Source organism: Podarcis raffonei, chromosome 16 (assembly GCF_027172205.1).
Source record: "Podarcis raffonei isolate rPodRaf1 chromosome 16, rPodRaf1.pri, whole genome shotgun sequence".
In the NCBI taxonomy this organism is placed as follows: Eukaryota; Metazoa; Chordata; class Lepidosauria; order Squamata; family Lacertidae; genus Podarcis; species Podarcis raffonei.
In genome coordinates, this window is record NC_070617.1 from 24,466,392 (window position 1) to 24,484,526 (window position 18,135).

The window sequence follows — 18,135 nt, forward strand, 5'->3', positions numbered from 1 at the left end:
AAAATAGTATCTTCAAGGTTCACATTTCCAGTTTTTCTCCAATCTCTTTTCACTTACTTGAATCCATTCCTGCTCCATCATCCAAAAAGCACAGCATGAAGCCACCTCTCAAGCTCTCTTGATGTACTACAAAAAGAGAAAAATTATCAATGTCAAAGGTACATCATTTTTGGCTAGCCTTGGTAGCCGAGCCAAAAACTATGGTTCCTGGGGCTCTGCCTGCCTGCTTATCCTCGACCTCAAGCTGCATCTTCAAGCAAGGGCAAAATCACCTTCCAACTCCAAGAGTACAACTGGAGAGCCATTCCTACTCCTTCCCCAGGTCCAAGATGGAGAAAAAAGCTCTTCTCAAAATTTTCCCTAACTGGTAATGGAATACTTATCAAGGCAAGTGGAACTGTGGAGTTCAGTAAGTGCCAAACTTGAAGAACCAAGAAAATATAAAATTGGATTGGATTGGTGATGAAACACAGGAAGTTGTGTGTTCCACCCAATGTTAATCATACTTACAGTAGGCTCACTGAAATTAATGGTTATGACTATCTTAGGCCCATTACTTTCTGTGAGTTTATGCTGAGTAAGTTAGTTGGATATAACCTATCTAAGATCCTAATATAAAAAAAGAAGTCAATATATTCGATAATAAAATTAAATAGGATGGTCACTAGCCATAAGGACTCTTAAGCCCAACCAATATGTACTGTATTGGAATGCTGGTGTGGACATCTCAGTTGCCAGATCCATGTGATACTTATGTCCCAAAGCTAGCAATTCGATGCAGAGAAGTGTACATGTGGGTCCCAGGTGGTCACCCATGCAGGCACTGACCACACCTAGACCTGCATAACTTCGGCTAGGTGTCTTCAGACCATATCCTGAGATAACATGGATGCTGTTCCCATGCTGGAAGAGTAACATGAGAACAGGGCACAGATCTTTTTTATGGCAAAACAAGTACTAGTTGAACAGGATAAAAAAATTATCTCAATTCTGCTTCCTAAAATTGTAGAGCAGGAAAAGCCTTTTAACAGTGCTCTAAAATAAAATTGCAAATCATAAAATTCTTTGATCCCAAACATGGAACCCTGCCATTTCATAGTGACAATTTTAATAGTACAAAAGGGTGAATATTATCTTGTGCTTTGCTTTTTCAAAACATGGTCCATTTTAAAAATATTATCTGCTTATCTTTTCTCTTACTTTACTCATGCATACTGCACTCTGGACAACAGTCAGATCTGAACTGTTACATTACCAGGAAGTGTATTTCAAACTTGCAGCTATTCCCCTTTGAACCAGTATCAACACCCTAAAATAACTGCACGGTAATTCAGCTTAAAAGAAAGAACTGAGCCACTTAATTTTGTTGTCAAACTGCTAACAAATTATTTCCTATTATCATGACAAATAACAACATATTTACATCAGGAACTATTAAAGAATAAAACAATTCTTCCATTATGCCTTTCTTTTTTGGCCAAGATATTGGTCAGGGCATTATATCAGCACATAAACACTTCATGTAGCTACCAACGTAACAAATCTATTATTTCTCCTTCCCACAGTCATACTCTAGGCTTATAAGCAAAGATGGCAATTGTAGAAAAGAGAAAACTTACCAGAAAAGATATCTATTCTTGTGGCATCAGCATCTCTATAAAACAGCAGACATTAAAATCAACATTCAACGTGTGGAGTGAAAATGATGCAATCGTAGCAGAAAAGCATGCCTGGGTGCTAATTCCAGAAACAACTGAGAGCATGGATAAAAATCTTTAGATGGTTGAAATGTCAATACTTTTCAAGGAGGCTCTCATGTATTTCTACCCTATGAGCACCACCTATACTATGCAGTATTGTATTAAAAGCAGGTGTATAGTTCATCAAACACATTACCATTAGATCACTATACAGCACAAAAAGGAAAAATAAAATTGGTGTCCCATCTTTTTTCACAAGGACTGAATCTTATGAACAGCCCTGCCATGAAAATGGCAAATCTCATACACAGGCACAGACAACTGCAAGATCATTTAAGAGTTCTGTGCATAGAGCACAGTATTCATCATATACTAGAATCAAACTGAGAAATATCAAGCTATTTCTGTCAGTTATTCTGCTAGCATGCTTTTTATATGAAGTTTCACAATGTAACAGCACAATCCTATCCATATCTATTATTATTATTACAATTTATTATGCAAAAGCAAGCCCTGCTGAGGTCAATGGGACATATTCCCAGGTCAATGGATATAGCTAAAGGTAAAGGGACCCCTGACCGTTAGGTCCAGTCGCGGACTATTCGAATCGCCAACCTTCTGATTGGCAAGCCCTAGGCTCATTGGTTTAACCCACAGCGCCACCTGCGCCCCCAATGGATATAGGACTGCACCTTAAATGGTTAATATCTTACTAAAAAAATTGTTTAAAGTGCCCTCTATGGATGTAGTATCCTTTCCAGATTTTTTTAAAAGTAGCTTTCTATTATGATGTCTTTTCAGCTCCATGAGAGTACATTCTGTTTAGCAGCTGTTCCTATAAAACAGAGAAACTGAACTAGATTTTATCAAACCTTTCTCCAGTCTATTGTATATTTATAGGACAGATTCCTTGCCCAGACATGGTTGTGGCAGCAAGCTTTCCATAGTCCTCTGGTGGAACACTGTGAGTACACGATGCTGGGCTAGATGTCCTTTGGTCTGATCTAGTAGGGCTCTACTTTGAATGGTTAAGGGAGTTGGGCATATTTAGCATGACAAAAAGAAGACTGATACCCATCTTCAAATATCTGAAGGGCTGTCACATGGAAGATGGAGTAAGCTTGTTTTCTGTTGCTCCAGAGAGTAGGACCTCAACCAACGAATTCAAAGAAAGATTCAGACTAAACATTAGGAAGAACTTTCTGTCGATGAGAGCTGATCAACAGTGGAATGGACTACCTTGGAAGATGGTGGACTCTCCTTCATTGGCGATTTTTAAACATAGGTTGGATGGCCATCTGTCAGAGCTTCTTTAGCTGTGATTGTGGGGGTTGGACTTGATGACCCTTGGGATCACTTCCAATTCTACAACTGTGATTCTTATGTTCTTATCTTCCCAGTTTCAGACACATTTTTTTCCAGTTTAAAAGAACTAATGTAAAGTAAAAATAGTACTGACAAAGTAGAAAACCTATTGCACAAAGCTGAATAAAATCACAATTGAATAGCATCCATCTTCCTAGCAAGCCCAATATTCACATCATTTGCCTCAATTAGGTTAAATGGTTAAACAATGTAACAAGAACCTCTTGCAGTTATGATTATGACTACATACCTGGCATTATCTACGAGCTCAGCAAGAGCCCCAAATAAGAATTCATGTGTGGTTCTGCAAGGTCAAAGAGAGCAAGTGGTTATTTTGGGAACTATTATACATATTGTCCATTTCTACAAGATTATTTTTTCAAACTGAACAATTAAAAGTCTTCTTACTAGTAATGAGAGATTCTTAACCAAAGCAAAGATCAGAAAATAATCAGCCCATAAGAACCAAACAAATTTTATATACTGTATTCAAGGCCACAGTCTGCTTGGAGCATTGCAACCCTATTACCAATATAGCAAATTAAAACTTGATTATCAGTTAGGCAACAATAGTTTCAACACCCCAAAAAGAGGGAATTGTTAACTGGAGTTTCACAGCTTGTAATGGATAATTTGTGATCAGGCATTACTGATATCAGTTCTTTACATATGCAACATTAGAGGCTTTTTTCATGAAAGCAGCTCTTCCAATTTCATAGATCAGCTTTCAATAAATGGGAATTCCACAACTTTTTGGTGCTCCATATATCTAGTGATGCTCTCCACAGTGATGCATGCTGGCAGCTGCTGCTAATCCAGAACGTTTTAAAAAAGAATGTTGAATCTGTATTGGAACTATCGACATTGGCACATATGCTCCATGCTGGGTGCACAAGGTTGATTCCCAGGATTGTACCATCTTTAAGTTTTCATCTGAGCATGTATTGTTGCACGAAAGTTTTGAAGATGTTTGACTAGTTTATTGGCTTTGAGATATTTGTCAGAATAATTGAAACAATGGTTCCATTGACCTGTTTGGGACTAAACCGTATTAACTTTTCAGTATACTGCATCATTATTCACAAATATGCTTCATAAGTAGAGAATAAAGAGCAATATCAAAGTCAAATTCACAGTAAACCCTCTGAAATAATTTTTTCAGTGGGTTTACTCTATGACTTTTCGGCTTCACCTTACAGGATTTAAATACAAAGGCAATTGTAAAGTTTTCAACAGCTGAAATATTAGTTTTGTATCACATGATAAACAAGCAAAAACATTATTTTCTTGACATTTCTTCTCATCTAGGCCATCCAAACACATTCTCATCTAGGCCATCCAAACACATGCAGTAATTCCAATACATTGTCTTCAAAGTTGCCACAATATTTTTATTTCTGAAGTATTATAGAGCAAGAATTCTTGAGTCCTGAAAGCAATTTAGTTCTTAGGAAAAGTTCAGTATCTTGGCAGGTCTGAACATGTTTGCCTATACACAAAATTATGGTGTTGGCATGGGAATTCTCCAATTCTTTTCTCCCCATCAGCAAATGTAAGGTAAAATTATCCAGATGTGCCTTGGTCGAGTAACACTATTTCAAGTGAAAGACAAACTACAACATGAAGGTTCAACAGTACACATACTACAGGCATTCATATCCACATCAGTTGGACCTGCAACAAATGATGGCAGTGCTTAATACTCATATTCAAGGTGTTAACTCAGCCATGCCATCTTCCAATACACTTGGCTCTATTCCTTCTTCTTCCATATTTTGTAATTTTCCTCTTCAAGACAGCAATCATTCTGTTGACACGAAACATGAAGTCCTCATTGGGCTGTTCTCTGCCCCTTAAAGTCCCCCACCCTCTCCTTTAGCTTCTACTAATATAGTGGTACCTAGGTACTCAAATGGCTTGGCTCCCGAACAAATTGGCTCCCGAATGCCACAAACCCAGGAGTCTTCCAGTTTGCGAACATTTTTCAGAAGCCGAACGTCCAACGCCACTTCCAATTGAGTGCAGGAAGCTCCTGCAGCCAATTGGAAGCCATGCCTTGGTTTTCAAACAGTTTTGGGAGTCGAACAAACTGCCAGAACTGATTAAGTTCAACAAGCAACTGTGGTACTGTACTGTTATTGTGCACAGACTGCAACATTTTGGCAACAGAAGGACCAGTACTTTTACTATTTTGTTTTAAAAATAACAAAATCATATGTGAAAACAAGCCTTAAATATTACATCAATGAAGTGAGGTTTGTTTTTACTGTCTCCAGGTTAAAATCCAGAACTTAGTGTCTAACTAACAAGATCTCTTTTCTCTGAGAAACTATGTCCTTGTAGGACTAAAATAGGCAATACTTGCTTACATCAAAGTAATTAAAAGCAGATATAATAATAATAATAATAATAATAATAATAATAATAATAATAATAATAAAATAAATTTTATTTATATCCCGCCCTCCCCAGCCGAAGCCAGGCTCAGGGCGGCTAACAACAATAAAACAGTACAAAAGTACAACACAAACAACACTCTAAAATCATTCATTATAAAATTAATTCAAATCAAGCCACTGGCAACCATTGGGCCAGAGCTCCGCGAAGGTTGCCGAGGGAGGGAGTCAGGCTGTGCCCTGGCCAAAGGCCTGGTGGAACAGCTCTGTCTTGCAGGCCCTGCGGAAAGATGTCAAGTCCCGCAGGGCCCTAGTCTCTTGTGACAGAGTGTTCCACCAGGTAGGAGCCACAGCCGAAAAAGCCCTGGCTCTAGTTGAGGCCAGCCTAACCTCTCTGTGGCCTGGGACCTTCAAGATGTTTTTATTTGAAGACCGTAAGTTTCTCTGTGGGACATACCAAGAGAGGCGGTCCTGTAGGTACGAGGGTCCTAGGCCGTATAGGGCTTTAAAGGTTAAAACCAGCACCTTAAACCTGATCCTGTACTCCACCGGGAGCCAGTGCAGCTGGTATAGCACTGGGTGAATGTGATCTCGCAGCGAAGACCCCGTAAGGAGTCTCGCTGCAGCATTCTGCACCCGCTGGAGTTTCTGGGTCAGTCTCAAGGGCAGCCCCATGCAGAGCGAGTTACAATAATCCAGTCTGGAGGTGACCGTCGCGTGGATCACAGTGGCTAGGTCAGGGCGAGAGAGGTAAGGAGCCAACTGCTTAGCTTGGCGGAGATGAAAAAATGCCGCCTTTGTTATAGATGCAATCTGCGCCTCCATGGAAAGGGAGGTGTCGAAGATTACACCCAAACTTTATAAAACAAAGATGATTATGAGCAAGCAACAGGCACATCAAACCTCTTTGAGAAACAGTACAGATGAATTCAATTATGAATGACATCCACCCACACCACTGAAGAGACAGGATTAGCTTTCCACAAGAACATACTGTTCCATCTGCCTGCTGGGAAGTTGTGCTTTCTCATCCCTACTTGCATCAAGGTGTCATCTACTCCAGTAACTCAGCAACGTGCAAATGCAGATGCCTCTACCCAGAGTTTTGCATAATGCAAACCTGAATATGCAATAAAGAAACAAGCACATGGACCTAAATTATCATTATCTCAGATAGCCTCTCAGATAGGTCATTATCTCAGATAGATCGTTACTACTTCTTCTCAGCTAGGTTTCCTCCCTGCTGGATCACACCCTGGGCAATTTCTCCCTATCAGTGTTCCTGAGGATTATTTCTCAGTTCCCATCTTCAAAGGGGGGGGGAGGGGAGAAGACCAATGGGTAAGCTTGAGTTTGATACCAGGAAAGATCCTAGAAGAGGTAGTTCAACAGCTAGTCTGTCAGCACTTATAAAAGGATGCTGTAATTACTAAAGTCAGCATAGGTTTCTCAAAAACAAAGTCTTGCCAGACAAATCTCATTTCTCTTTTTGATAATGTTACATGCTTTTGATAATGTTACATCAGGGGATGCTGTGGATGAAGTGAATCTTGATTTAAGTAGGGCTTTTGACGAAGTCACCCATGATATTCTTGCGGAGAAGCTGGTAAAATGTGGAATGGACGAGGTAACTGTTGGGTGGATTTGCAGCTGGTTGACTGAATTCAGAGTACTCACTAACGCTTCCTCATCATCCTGGAAAAAAGTGTTAAGTAGGCTGCCGCATGGTTCTGTCCTGGACCTGTTCATGTTCAACATCTTTTTAACATCTTAGATGAAGCTATTACGGAGATGCTAAGCAAACTTGCAGATGACAGCAGACTAGGAGGGATAGCCAATATAAGATGGGAGATACCTGTCTTGGGATGCGGGTGGCACTGTGGTCTAAACCACTGAGCCTAGGGCTTGCCGACCGAAAGGTCAGAAGTTCAAATCCCAACAACGGGGAGTTGCTCAGTCCCTGCTCCTGCCAACCTAGCAGTTTGAAAGCACGTCAAAGTTTCACCAGAAGCAGCTTAGTCATGCTGACCACATGACCTGGAAAAACTGTCTGCGGACAAACGTCAGCTCCCTTGGCCAGTAAATTGAGATGAGCGCTACAACCCCAGAGTCGTTCACGACTGGTCTTAGCTGTCAGGGGTCCTTTACCTTTTTACCTGTCTTGCCAGTACACATGAAAAGGATTCAGGGATCTTAGTAGACCACAAGCTTAACATGAGTCAACAGTGTGATGCATCAACAGAAGTATAGTGTCTCAATCAAGGGATGCAATAGTATTGCTCTGTTCTGTCTTGGTCAGACTAAACCTGGAGTACTGTATCCAGCTCTGTGCACCATCATTTAATGATATTGCAAAGGATGGCAACCAAGATGATCAAGGGACTGGAAACCAAGCCTTATGAGGAATGGATGAGGGAATTGTGTATGATTAACCTGGTAAAGAGGTGACTAAGAGGATACAGTAGTCATCTTCAAATATGTAAAGCACTGTCACATGGAAGATGGAGCAAGCCTGTTTTCTCCTACTCTGGAGGGTAGGACCCAAACCAGTGGATTCAAGTTACAAGAAAGGAGATTCAAACTAAACATCAGGAAGAACTTTTTAACAGTAAGAACTGTTTGACAGTGGAACAGAATCCCTTGGGAGGTTGTGAACTCTCCTTCACTGGAGGTTTTTAATCAGAGGTTGGATAACCATCTGTCCTGTATGATCTACTTGAGATTCCAACTCTACAATTCTATAATTCTAAGCAGTGTTCAAAATTCCCTGTTCAGCAGGTACATTTTGACTGAGAATGGTCTACTTGCGACCATTTGAGAAGTCTTGTCACAGGTATGGTGACTGACATCTTCACCATCTGGCTGCATGCTGCACGAGCCAACTGGCTGGTGTTGGAGTGTGAAATTAAAATAAATATTGTGATTTTGCCTACCAGATTCATTCCTTTGTTGAATACAAAGCAAAATTTCTATCCTTTGTAATGCCTTCCAATTGGTAGAATGTGTGATTAAATTGTTAAGAAAGCATGTAAAAAAATGTGACTAGACATTCTGTTGTGGCAACCATAACCTAGGCTTAAGGTGCCATTTGATATGTGACTTTGTCACAATACAATAGATATTGCTATTATCTGATTTCTTATAAATTGAAAATCTTGTAATTTCATTCCAAAACAGTGTTGCTTTCATAGATGGAGCATCTGTGCTTTGGATTATTTTGTTAGTTCAAGTCACCTATTTTACCAAACTACTCATTGTCTGCCAGCACATCAAAGTACATGTTGAATCCTAGTCTGTACACAATACAATATAATCTGGATTATTAAAAATCTGTAGTGTTGATATGCAGAGGTTCCCAGTCCCATTATAATATACATCATATAAACTGGTAAGCCAATACCAATAACTTTGCTAAATTTTATCATTAAAAAATGGAAATTCAAGACAAATTCAGTCTCCAAACTAGCTAGGGAAACACTTAACTGTGCTTAAAATAGCGGAACCTGTTGTACATATTTCAGTTTGTTTATTATCTCACATCTCGCTATGAAGTATCCAGAGCAGCTTAAAATCATTTTCAATAATAATAATAATAATATAGTGTCTTACAAGAATCAATAAAGTTAGAGAAATTCCATCAACATGGTGCTACTAAATGCTGGGGATGGGAAAAGTTAGCCATATGCTCCTGGGCTCTCTCTTGGTAGCAGTGATCCCAACAAAGGGCTGTGGTGATTATGATGTCATGTCAGCCTTTATACAAGCGCACGTGTCCAAGCTGTACTGCTGATCTCTCTTTTGGGCCAAGTGGTAAACCCAGTGAACCACCAGAGATCTGTTGCTACAGCTGCCAAGGGGGCAGCACTTTCTCTCACTCTGGTGCTGATGTCACACAAGTCCAGCTAGTGACTCTCTGGTAGCTGCAAAGTCTGGAAGAATGATGACATCAGCCATTCTTCAGCCCATGTGCCCTGGATGGACTGTTGATCTCTCTCAAGGGCTAGTTGTATCTTCTTCCATTCATATATTATGAAATAGGTAGCAAGAATTTTAAAAGCTGAAGATTCAAGACTGTAGGTAAAATAAAGGAACCCTGGACATTTAAGTCCTGTCAAAGGTGACTATGGGGTTGCAGCACTCATCTCGCTTTCAGGTCAAGAAAGCCAGCATTTGTCCACAGACAGCTTTCCGGGTCATGTGACCAGCATGAATAATCTGCTTCTGGTGCAACAGAACACTGGGACAGAAGACAGAGTGCACAGAAATGCCGTTTACATTCCTGCCACAGTGGTACCTATTTATCTACTTGGACTGGTGTGCTTTCGAACTGCTAGATTGGCAGGAGCTGGGACAGAGCAACGGGAGCTCACTCCATCATGGGGATTCGAACCGCCAATCTTCCAACCGGCAAGCCCAAGAGGCTCCGTGGTTTAGACCACAGTGCCACTGCAAAGTCTGGGAGAATGATTATGTCAGCCATTCTTCAGCCCATGTGCTGCTGATCTCTCTCAAGGGCTAGTTGTATCTTCTTCCATTCCTATATTATCGAATAGATAGCAAGAATTTTAAAAGCTGCAGACTCAAGACTATGATGAACCTAGCTTGTACTTGGGGAGAGGTAGTGTTGTACCTTCCAGTTCCAACAAAAGACAACCCTGTAGTGAAGAAAAAACCAAATAATTTCCTACTGCATGCCTTCCTTCAATGAAGTCCAATCATGGTGGGATTTCTAAGAACCAGCAGGGTTACAGGCACTAGACAAAATCATACTGCAGGCTGAATGATGCCCATTTTCTGAGAGACATATATACAGATCAAGAATATTGGCTGGTACTATAGTACCATTCCCTCCCTGATTATCTGTCACAACAACAGTCTTCTCTAACTAAAAGGTATTCATCATCACTGAGAAGGCTATCTGTAACATGAAAATCAAAAGCCAAGCTTTCTGCACAATTGTCAAAATGAAGAAAAATTGCCCCAAAACTAGACAAACGTTTCTACAAGCATATTATATAGTTAAATCTATGGACTCCACTTTGAATCAAGGTGGCAGATCAAACCTTTCAACATTGCATTAATCTTCCCGGTTTCTTCGAATTCATGAACAATGCCAGGGACAAGTCTCCAACAAATTAAAATGCAGAGAATATGCAAATATACCATCTTTCCTAACAGCTACTAACATTCTTCCTTTTCATAATTTTGCTACGTTCATTTTCAAGCGTGGTTGAACCGTCTGTTGCTCTTCTGAGCAGCAAAAATTCCACAGGCAAGTTGTGGGTAAACATATTTTCCATCTGTGCTTCAGTTTCACTGAATGCCCCGTTTTTACTGTCATATCACGCACTGTTCCTTCCTTGCTCAATTTCCCCCGGTATTTTTCTTTCTTCCCAACGGCGACGATGCTCAGCTTTCGTTCCTTTCCAGGGAATCCAATTACCGTTTCGGTTTTTTTCCTCCTGGATTAGCAGCTGCTGCCAACGTGCAAGAAGCAGTGAAAAAGAGAACGCCTACAGCTACACCGAGCCCCACAACCTCCATTCCTACTCACGAGTTGGTGTGCAGATACTCGAAGGTCAGTTGAGCACGCTGAAGGCTGCTGTAATTGCTGAACGCCATGACGCTGATAAAGACGACGCCCCGCCCACACCCCTCCCGCCAATTTTCAGGCGTGAGAGAAAAACAAGCTTGAGGCGACCCAACCGCCCTGACCACCACTTTTCTTCACTAACCAAGCTATAAAAGCTTGCCTACTGACAGGCGCGCGTACGAGCGTCCTCAGTGGCTCCCCCCGGCCCACCCGTATTTATCTTCTTCTTTCCCCCCTTCTGCTCGCCCCTGAGCTTCTTCTGTCGTGCTCGTTCCCCTTTCGCTCCCGACGCCGCCAACGTCCGTCAACCTCCGCCCGCGTGCGTTCGTTCGTCCTCCTCTTTATCGCAATATGCCTATGAAGCGAACCCGCCGACGGGCGCCGTCCTTTGTTCCTTCACCACGTCTCCCGCCCTCCGCCTCTTCCCTCGCTACACAGCTTCGCCTTCCCTCACACACTGCGCTGAGGGAAAGGCGGAGAAGGGAGCTGCCGCCGCCGCTTACCCGCCATTGGGCGGCGGCGCCCCACGTGACAATTAAGACTTGGCACCACGACACAAAGAGGGGAGGGGAGTCGAGAGAGAGAAACGACAGCGGATGAGCGCTGCGTGTCCCGACGGCGCTGTTTGCACCGCGTGAGGTAGTGAAATAAAGCGGCTTCCCTTCCCTTCCCCCACCGTTTCCGGACGCATTCTTCTCTCCTTCCCTCCCCCCGCCCGCGTGACCGTTTTAAACCGTTGGGGGAGAGGCGGGGCGGTAGATTGCTGCGTCTGCGCATTGGGAAATTCTGTGGGGTTTTTCCTCAGACGGTTCGCAGTGTACATAGAAGCCTCGATGCGGCGTTCACGGGATCGTCAGTCGAGCGAGGTGCGAGAGCGCGCGCTGTTTTCCCCTTTCCCCTTTCTCCCGATTGACGACTGGGACCCTCCTTCTCCCCCTTTCCTCCCGCTCTCCCTCGGACCAGGTCGCGCGTCCTCGTCATTCCAAAGCCGCGCTGCTTGCTGCTTCGCCCAGAAGCCATTTTCCTAATCGGCTGCATGAAGAAGACGGCGATTTAAAATGGCGTCGGCGGCGTCTTTCTCTCAATTATCGCCTCCTTTCTCTCAGGGGGTTCACCCCCCCGAGCCTTATTTTTAGATGGGTGAATGTACTTAAGTCTTTTCCTGTTGTTTTGTGTAAAAAACTCGAGTTCATATATTTTCCTTGCCTAATTAAATGTCATTAAAGATGACTTAGTTTTTTCAAGGTGAATTTCAACACCTTTTATAGGACTCTGTGTGCTCTTAAAGTTCAGAAGAATAGTATTTGGTTAACGTTCTGGTGTCGCACTTGGTATTAAAATATCCATCTGTTTCTGTGTCCTTGGAATTAAAATAGTGTGCTTTTTCTCGAGTTGCTTTCGTCTGCTTGCCAGGTATTTCAGAACACTTAAGGAACAAAATATTGACTAGATAATGGCATCAACCTTTCTCAGGAGAACAGTCATAGTTCAGAACAATCGGCACTCAGTATCTTACTGCAAAATGGCTACAAAGAGACAAACTGTATAGGAAAAGTAGTAGGGAGAGATGAATCTGCTGCTAATTGAAATAGTAAGTATTGGGTTGGAGTGTCTATGCTAAGAACTGTCAGACGTGTTATCATGTTTAATAGTAGAAATGCTAAATAGACAAAAATAAAAAAGTTGAGTAGATAAGTGTGGAATTTTAGCTCAAAATACATTTTATACCTTTGCCTGTTTTTACATATTTGAATTGTGTTAGAGAAACTGGTCTGTTTTTTGCCTCTTGTTTTTTAATAAATTGAGAAATGAATGTTTTACAAATGAATTTGGCAGCAAATTGTTTTCACCACTTTGAGAGCACCTGAAATATATCGGGAAGATACATGCTGAAAGAGAGTTCAGAGAAGGAGGGGGAAATCACTCGGTGTGTGAATGACTCCAGGAAAAAAGATACATTCGGAAAAGCTGGAAAATATGCTTGTAGCAAGACTAGGTAAGTAAATTTTCCCAGTGGTGTAGACATCACAGGAAGAATTAGGATGAAATTTTAAAAGATTTAGCATAAGATGTACCACTGTCAAACATGTTTAGAATGTTGGTGTAAGCTACATTAGATCATTGACCTATATCCAGTTTTATTCTTGAGGCTCTGCATCTTGTGAAAGAACAAAAGGCTAACCATGTATTCAAGGATGTACAATATAATAAAATAATTTGAACTGAAAACTGGCTCTCACTTGATGGACTGCATGACTGCAGAACTTCTGGACCACCCATAAAAGACAGCAGAAGAATTTGACACATCTGTTCATCCAAGAAGCCTTTCATTTTATATCCAAGAATATGCAAAGACTCCAGGTGGCTTCATGAAGAAATTTAAAGTTTGTGGGCTGAGAACCTATATCTGAAGAACTAGATTTCAAGTTAAAAGTTTTTTTAATCTGCCAGCAAGTAGCATATTAAGTTTCTGGTCTATTCGTTAAACTCTGCGTTGCAGCTTGTAGTGTTAGTCTTGGAATACTCTCTCCAGGGAGACGTGCCTGGCACTGATACCTTTCAGAGGACCTTTTCATTTTCTCAGGCTTCTTGAAATCCTTGATTATAATCACTTTTAATGCTTTGGTTATTTTTCATTATTGATGTCATTACCGCCTACATTTATTGACAGTACCCATGTTGAGTCGCTTTGAGAACAGCTCTGGGACTGAAAATCAAAATATTCAGTACAGGCAGTCCCCGATTTGTGCAGGAGTTGCATTCTGGGGGTTGCATGAGACAGCAGGACATGCATAAACCTACACTCCTGCCCCGCATTATATCTCCTTTTCCAGCCACTTCCAGGTCATTGTGATGTGCAAAGTTGTGCAGCTGCTGAACAAGTGTAAATCTGTTGCCTGTAATTAAAAAACAATGCTAAGCTTAAGAACATATACAAAGCATAGGACCTATTTCTATCTTTAGGGCATATAAAGCATTCCTGTAACTGGATTATAAAGACTGATTTCTTATGAATGTGGAATGAGTATTATTGTACTGCTTGTAACAGTGCCCGTTCTGCATTTTGAATTAGTTGAGGGGGCATATATGGGGTAAGTCAATCTCACAGTAAACTGGTCCCAAGGTGTTACTGGCTGTATATACTAATAGTAACACTTGAACTTGGCAATGTAACAATTTGAACTTGTCAAATACGCAGCTGGTACAGGTTCTGAGGGGACGTGGGTGGCGCTGTGAGTTAAACCACAGAGCCTAGGACTTGCCGATCAGAAGGTGGGCGGTTCGAATCCCCGCAACAGGGTGAGCTCCCGTTCTTCGGTCCCAGCTCCTGCCAACCTAGCAGTTTGAAAGCACATTAAAGTGCAAGTAGATGAATAGGTACCGCTCCGGCGGGGAAGTAAACGGCATTTATGCGCTTCTCTGGTTCGCCAGAAGCGGCTTAGTCATGCTGGCCACATGACCCAGAAGCTGTACGCCAGCTCCCTCGGCCAATAAAGTTGAGATGAGCGCCGCAACCCCAGAGTCGCCCACGACTGGACCTAATGGTCAGGGGTCCCTTTACCTTACAGGTCTCTGAAGGGATGCGGGTGGCATTGTGGTCTAAACCATGGAGCCTCTTGGGCTTGCCGATTGGTTCGAATCACTGTGATGGGGTGAGCTCCCGTCACTCGGTCCTAGCTCCTGCAACCTAGCAGTTCGAAAGCACGCCAAAAAGTGCAAATAGATAAATAGGTACTGCTTCGGTGGGAAGGTAAATGGCATTTCCATGCACTGCTCTGGTTTCAGTTTTCCATTGCGCCAGAAGCAGCTTAGTCATGCTGACCACATGATCCAGAAAAACCGTCTGCATACAAGCACTGACTCCCTCAGCCTGTAAAGCGAGATAAGCACTGCAACCCCAGAGTCATCTGCGACTGGACTTAACTGTCAGGGGTCTTTTACATTTACAGGTCTCTGAGCAGAGCTGTTATATGCTGGCACAGTCTCAATCTTGTCAGAATTCTGCACTAACTACAGCTGGATTAAGTGCTAGGGAAGCTGATACAAGTCCATTGCAATACAGTAGTACCTCGGGTTACATATGCTTCAGGTTACAGACTCTGCTAACCCAGAAATAGTACCTTGGGTTAAGAACTTTGCTTCAGGATGAGAACAGAAATCGTGCTCCGGCGGCGCGGCGGCAGCAGGAGGCCCCATTAGCTAAAGTGGTGCTTCAGTTTAAGAACAGTTTCAGGTTAAGAACGGACCTCTGGAACGAATTAAGTACTTAACCCTAGGTACCACTGTAATCCAATCTTGAAGTAACCTACATGAACTACTGTGACCAAGCTTTCCTGACCCAGGAAAGGCCATAGCTGTTGTACCTTTTACCAGCTATAACTGGTACAACTAGCCACTGAAGCTACCTGGGCCTCCAGTGTCAAAGCTGGATCCAGAAGTACACCCAGCCTGCAAACCTCTAGGGGGAGTGCAACCCCATCCAGGGTAGACAAGTTGCCATTTTCTCAGACATGGAAACCACACTTCCTCAGTACCTCTGTTTTGCCCAGAATTGAAACTCACCTTTATTTTCCTCATTCATCTCGCCACTGTTTCCAGACACCCAGTGTTGGAAACAGAGATATGAAAGCTGGGAGCTAAATGGCACCTTAAGCTTAGGTTATGGGCACAACAACTGAATGTCTTAAGCACACTTTTTTATAAGAATACAAAGATGAAAATGAACTGCAGCTAAAATCTTCTATTTTTCACATGGTCTAGTCCTCTGAAGACCAAAAAACAAGGCAGTACTGTACCTAGAGCTCAGAAACTGCTTGCGCTAATGAAATTCCTTGTGAGTTTTGAACACTGCAGAGACCAGTCCAGGGACTGTATGATGTGATGACTCCTGGATGACAGTCAAAATTTCCAGCTGCTGAAGGTGAAACACATTCTACAGTTTAAAAGTTCATGCGTGTACATGTCATTTAAAACTATTAGAAATTGTGTGTATCTTCTACAGCTTATGCCCAAATTGGCTGCTGGTGTTGCTTAAGACGTAAGGAAAAAATACAACCACACAAGTTTTGTGTGTAAGAACTGCTGTTTACAGAACCCCAAAATACAACCAGAAGGAATGCAGTACGTCACTACCTTGAGGAGCTACACTATCATCCAGTCTGTATTTTGGGGTGATCTGCAGAGAAATATACTAACTTGTACAGAGCTATGCCAAATGAGTTGGATGGGTATGGTTGGAAGTAGACCAAGCTCATTTCTGGCTACAGAAAGGTGTTGGGGTATTTGTGTCTCAATGCCTAGATTTCAGCATCCATCTCATAATGGACATACAGTTATACATTCAATAGGTAGAGGAATAAGAATTGTTAACATAGCTGTTAAAGTTTCCAAGAAAAAGTACTCTAAAGTTAGCCTGGCAACAGCAGAGATTGAAAATTGCTTCCATTGGCTGACAAGATTATGACTGCATAATTCAAGATACAGCATCATCTACTGAGAAATTCAGTTTATACTGATGGCTTTTCACCCTCCTGCCATTTTTCGATAAGTCTACGGACAGTTGACAGACACCCACATCCTGGTGAACTATCAAGCAGAGCGAATTGAAATCTTTTTGATTAAAGATGCGGGTTCTGTTTCACCAGCTGCCGTTACCATGATGGACCTTCTCTTCTGACTTTCATAGTCAATCTGCTGTCACTTTTTGTAGGCCCAAAAAATCTTGCCTTGGCATAACGACACTGACCAAGCAGCATTTTAAGATTTTCTGAGGAGACTTGTCATTCCACAGCCACCCTCCAGAATGCCCTCCCTTGGTTGATTCAAGAGGCTGAGATGTTAACGACCTTTAAGTGCCTCTTAAAAGCATAAATGTTTACCCAAGCTTGCTTGGATTCTGACTGTTGTGCTTTTAGTTTTGGTTTCTACACAACCAATTTTTATTATCAATTATGTTCTTACATAGTTCTTAAAAATAAAAAGTACCTTTAACAAGTGTCATCTGAGGTATATTAATAAAATCCTAAGGGCTGATTTTTACAACAAATAATGGGGAAAGAAACAGCGCTTGCAATTGAACAATGGATTTACAGTTAACTCTGTCGGAACCAAGATATCACCTGTTGTTGCAGTTTGAAAGAAGAGCACCACAGCTTCTTGGAAAGCTTTATTTTTGTGACATTCTACCCCAGCAAGATTAGGGTTCCGTACACAACACCCATTTAAGGCACATGGCTTCCCCCAGAGAATCATGGGAACTATAGTTTACCCCTCACAGAGCTACAATCTCCACTACCTTCAGCAAACTACAGTTCCCAGGATTTTTTGGGTCATGTGCATTAAGTTTATGGTGTGTACACAGCCCAGGGATAATGTAGAGCCCTCCAGGCTGCACAGGAAAATATAACAATTGGAAAGGGCCACACCTGTGTTGGAAATCGCTCTCCTAACGGTGAGCAAGAACTTCAGGGATGGAGAAGAGAGTTCCTGTCTGTGCTTTCATCTGTGACACTTCAGCCCTGCATTTTTTAATGTGGCAGTAAGGAAGTGGAAAAGGGACACGGGTGGCGCTGTGGGTTAAACCACAGAGCCTAGGACTTGCCGATCAGAAGGTTGGCGGTTCGAATCCCCATGACAGGGTGAGCTCCCTTTGCTCGGTCCCTGCTCCTGCCAACCTAGCAGTTCAAAAGCACGTCAAAGTGCAAGTAGATAAATAGGTACCAATCTGGTGGGAAGGTAAACGGCGTTTCTGTGCGCTGCTCTGGTTCGCCAGAAGCAGCTTAGTCATGCTGGCCACATGACCCAGAAGCTGTACACCGGCTCCCTCGGCCAATAAAGCAAGATGAGTGCCGCAACCCCAGAGTCGGCCACGGCTGGACCTAATGGTCAGGGGTCCCTTTACCTTTAAGGAAGTGGAAAGCGACTGGTAATTTCCAGAATTACCAAGAGAAAAACCTCAAGCTCTCTCTCTCTCTCTGTGGGTGTGTAGGAGGGAGCACATTTCCCCTCCTGCCCTTTACACAAGGACTCCATCCCTGACAGGCCTCCTCTCTTATGCAAGTTATTAGGATAGGAATTAGAG

The 18,135-nt window shown here is 42.3% G+C and overlaps 1 protein-coding gene and 1 long non-coding RNA gene across 2 annotated transcripts in view; one reads left to right on the plus strand and one right to left on the minus strand.

Moving 5' to 3' along the window:
- Positions 1-11,225, minus strand: part of MORC2 (MORC family CW-type zinc finger 2) — a 46,255-nt gene extending 35,030 nt beyond the window's left edge. The window contains exons 1-4 of the mRNA XM_053369085.1: positions 11,016-11,225; positions 3,316-3,369; positions 1,620-1,654; positions 58-126 (exon numbers count right to left, since the gene is read on the minus strand). Coding sequence (XP_053225060.1) covers positions 58-126; positions 1,620-1,654; positions 3,316-3,369; positions 11,016-11,083 — 226 coding nt within the window. The 5' untranslated portion in view covers positions 11,084-11,225. The remainder of the gene's footprint in view (positions 1-57; positions 127-1,619; positions 1,655-3,315; positions 3,370-11,015) is intronic.
- A 361-nt stretch (positions 11,226-11,586) lies between these two features.
- On the plus strand, positions 11,587-14,069 carry LOC128403914 (uncharacterized). Its single transcript, XR_008328022.1, has 2 exons — positions 11,587-11,693; positions 11,860-14,069. It is a non-coding gene; the product is annotated as an uncharacterized LOC128403914 (long non-coding RNA).
- The last annotated feature ends 4,066 nt before the right edge of the window (positions 14,070-18,135 follow it).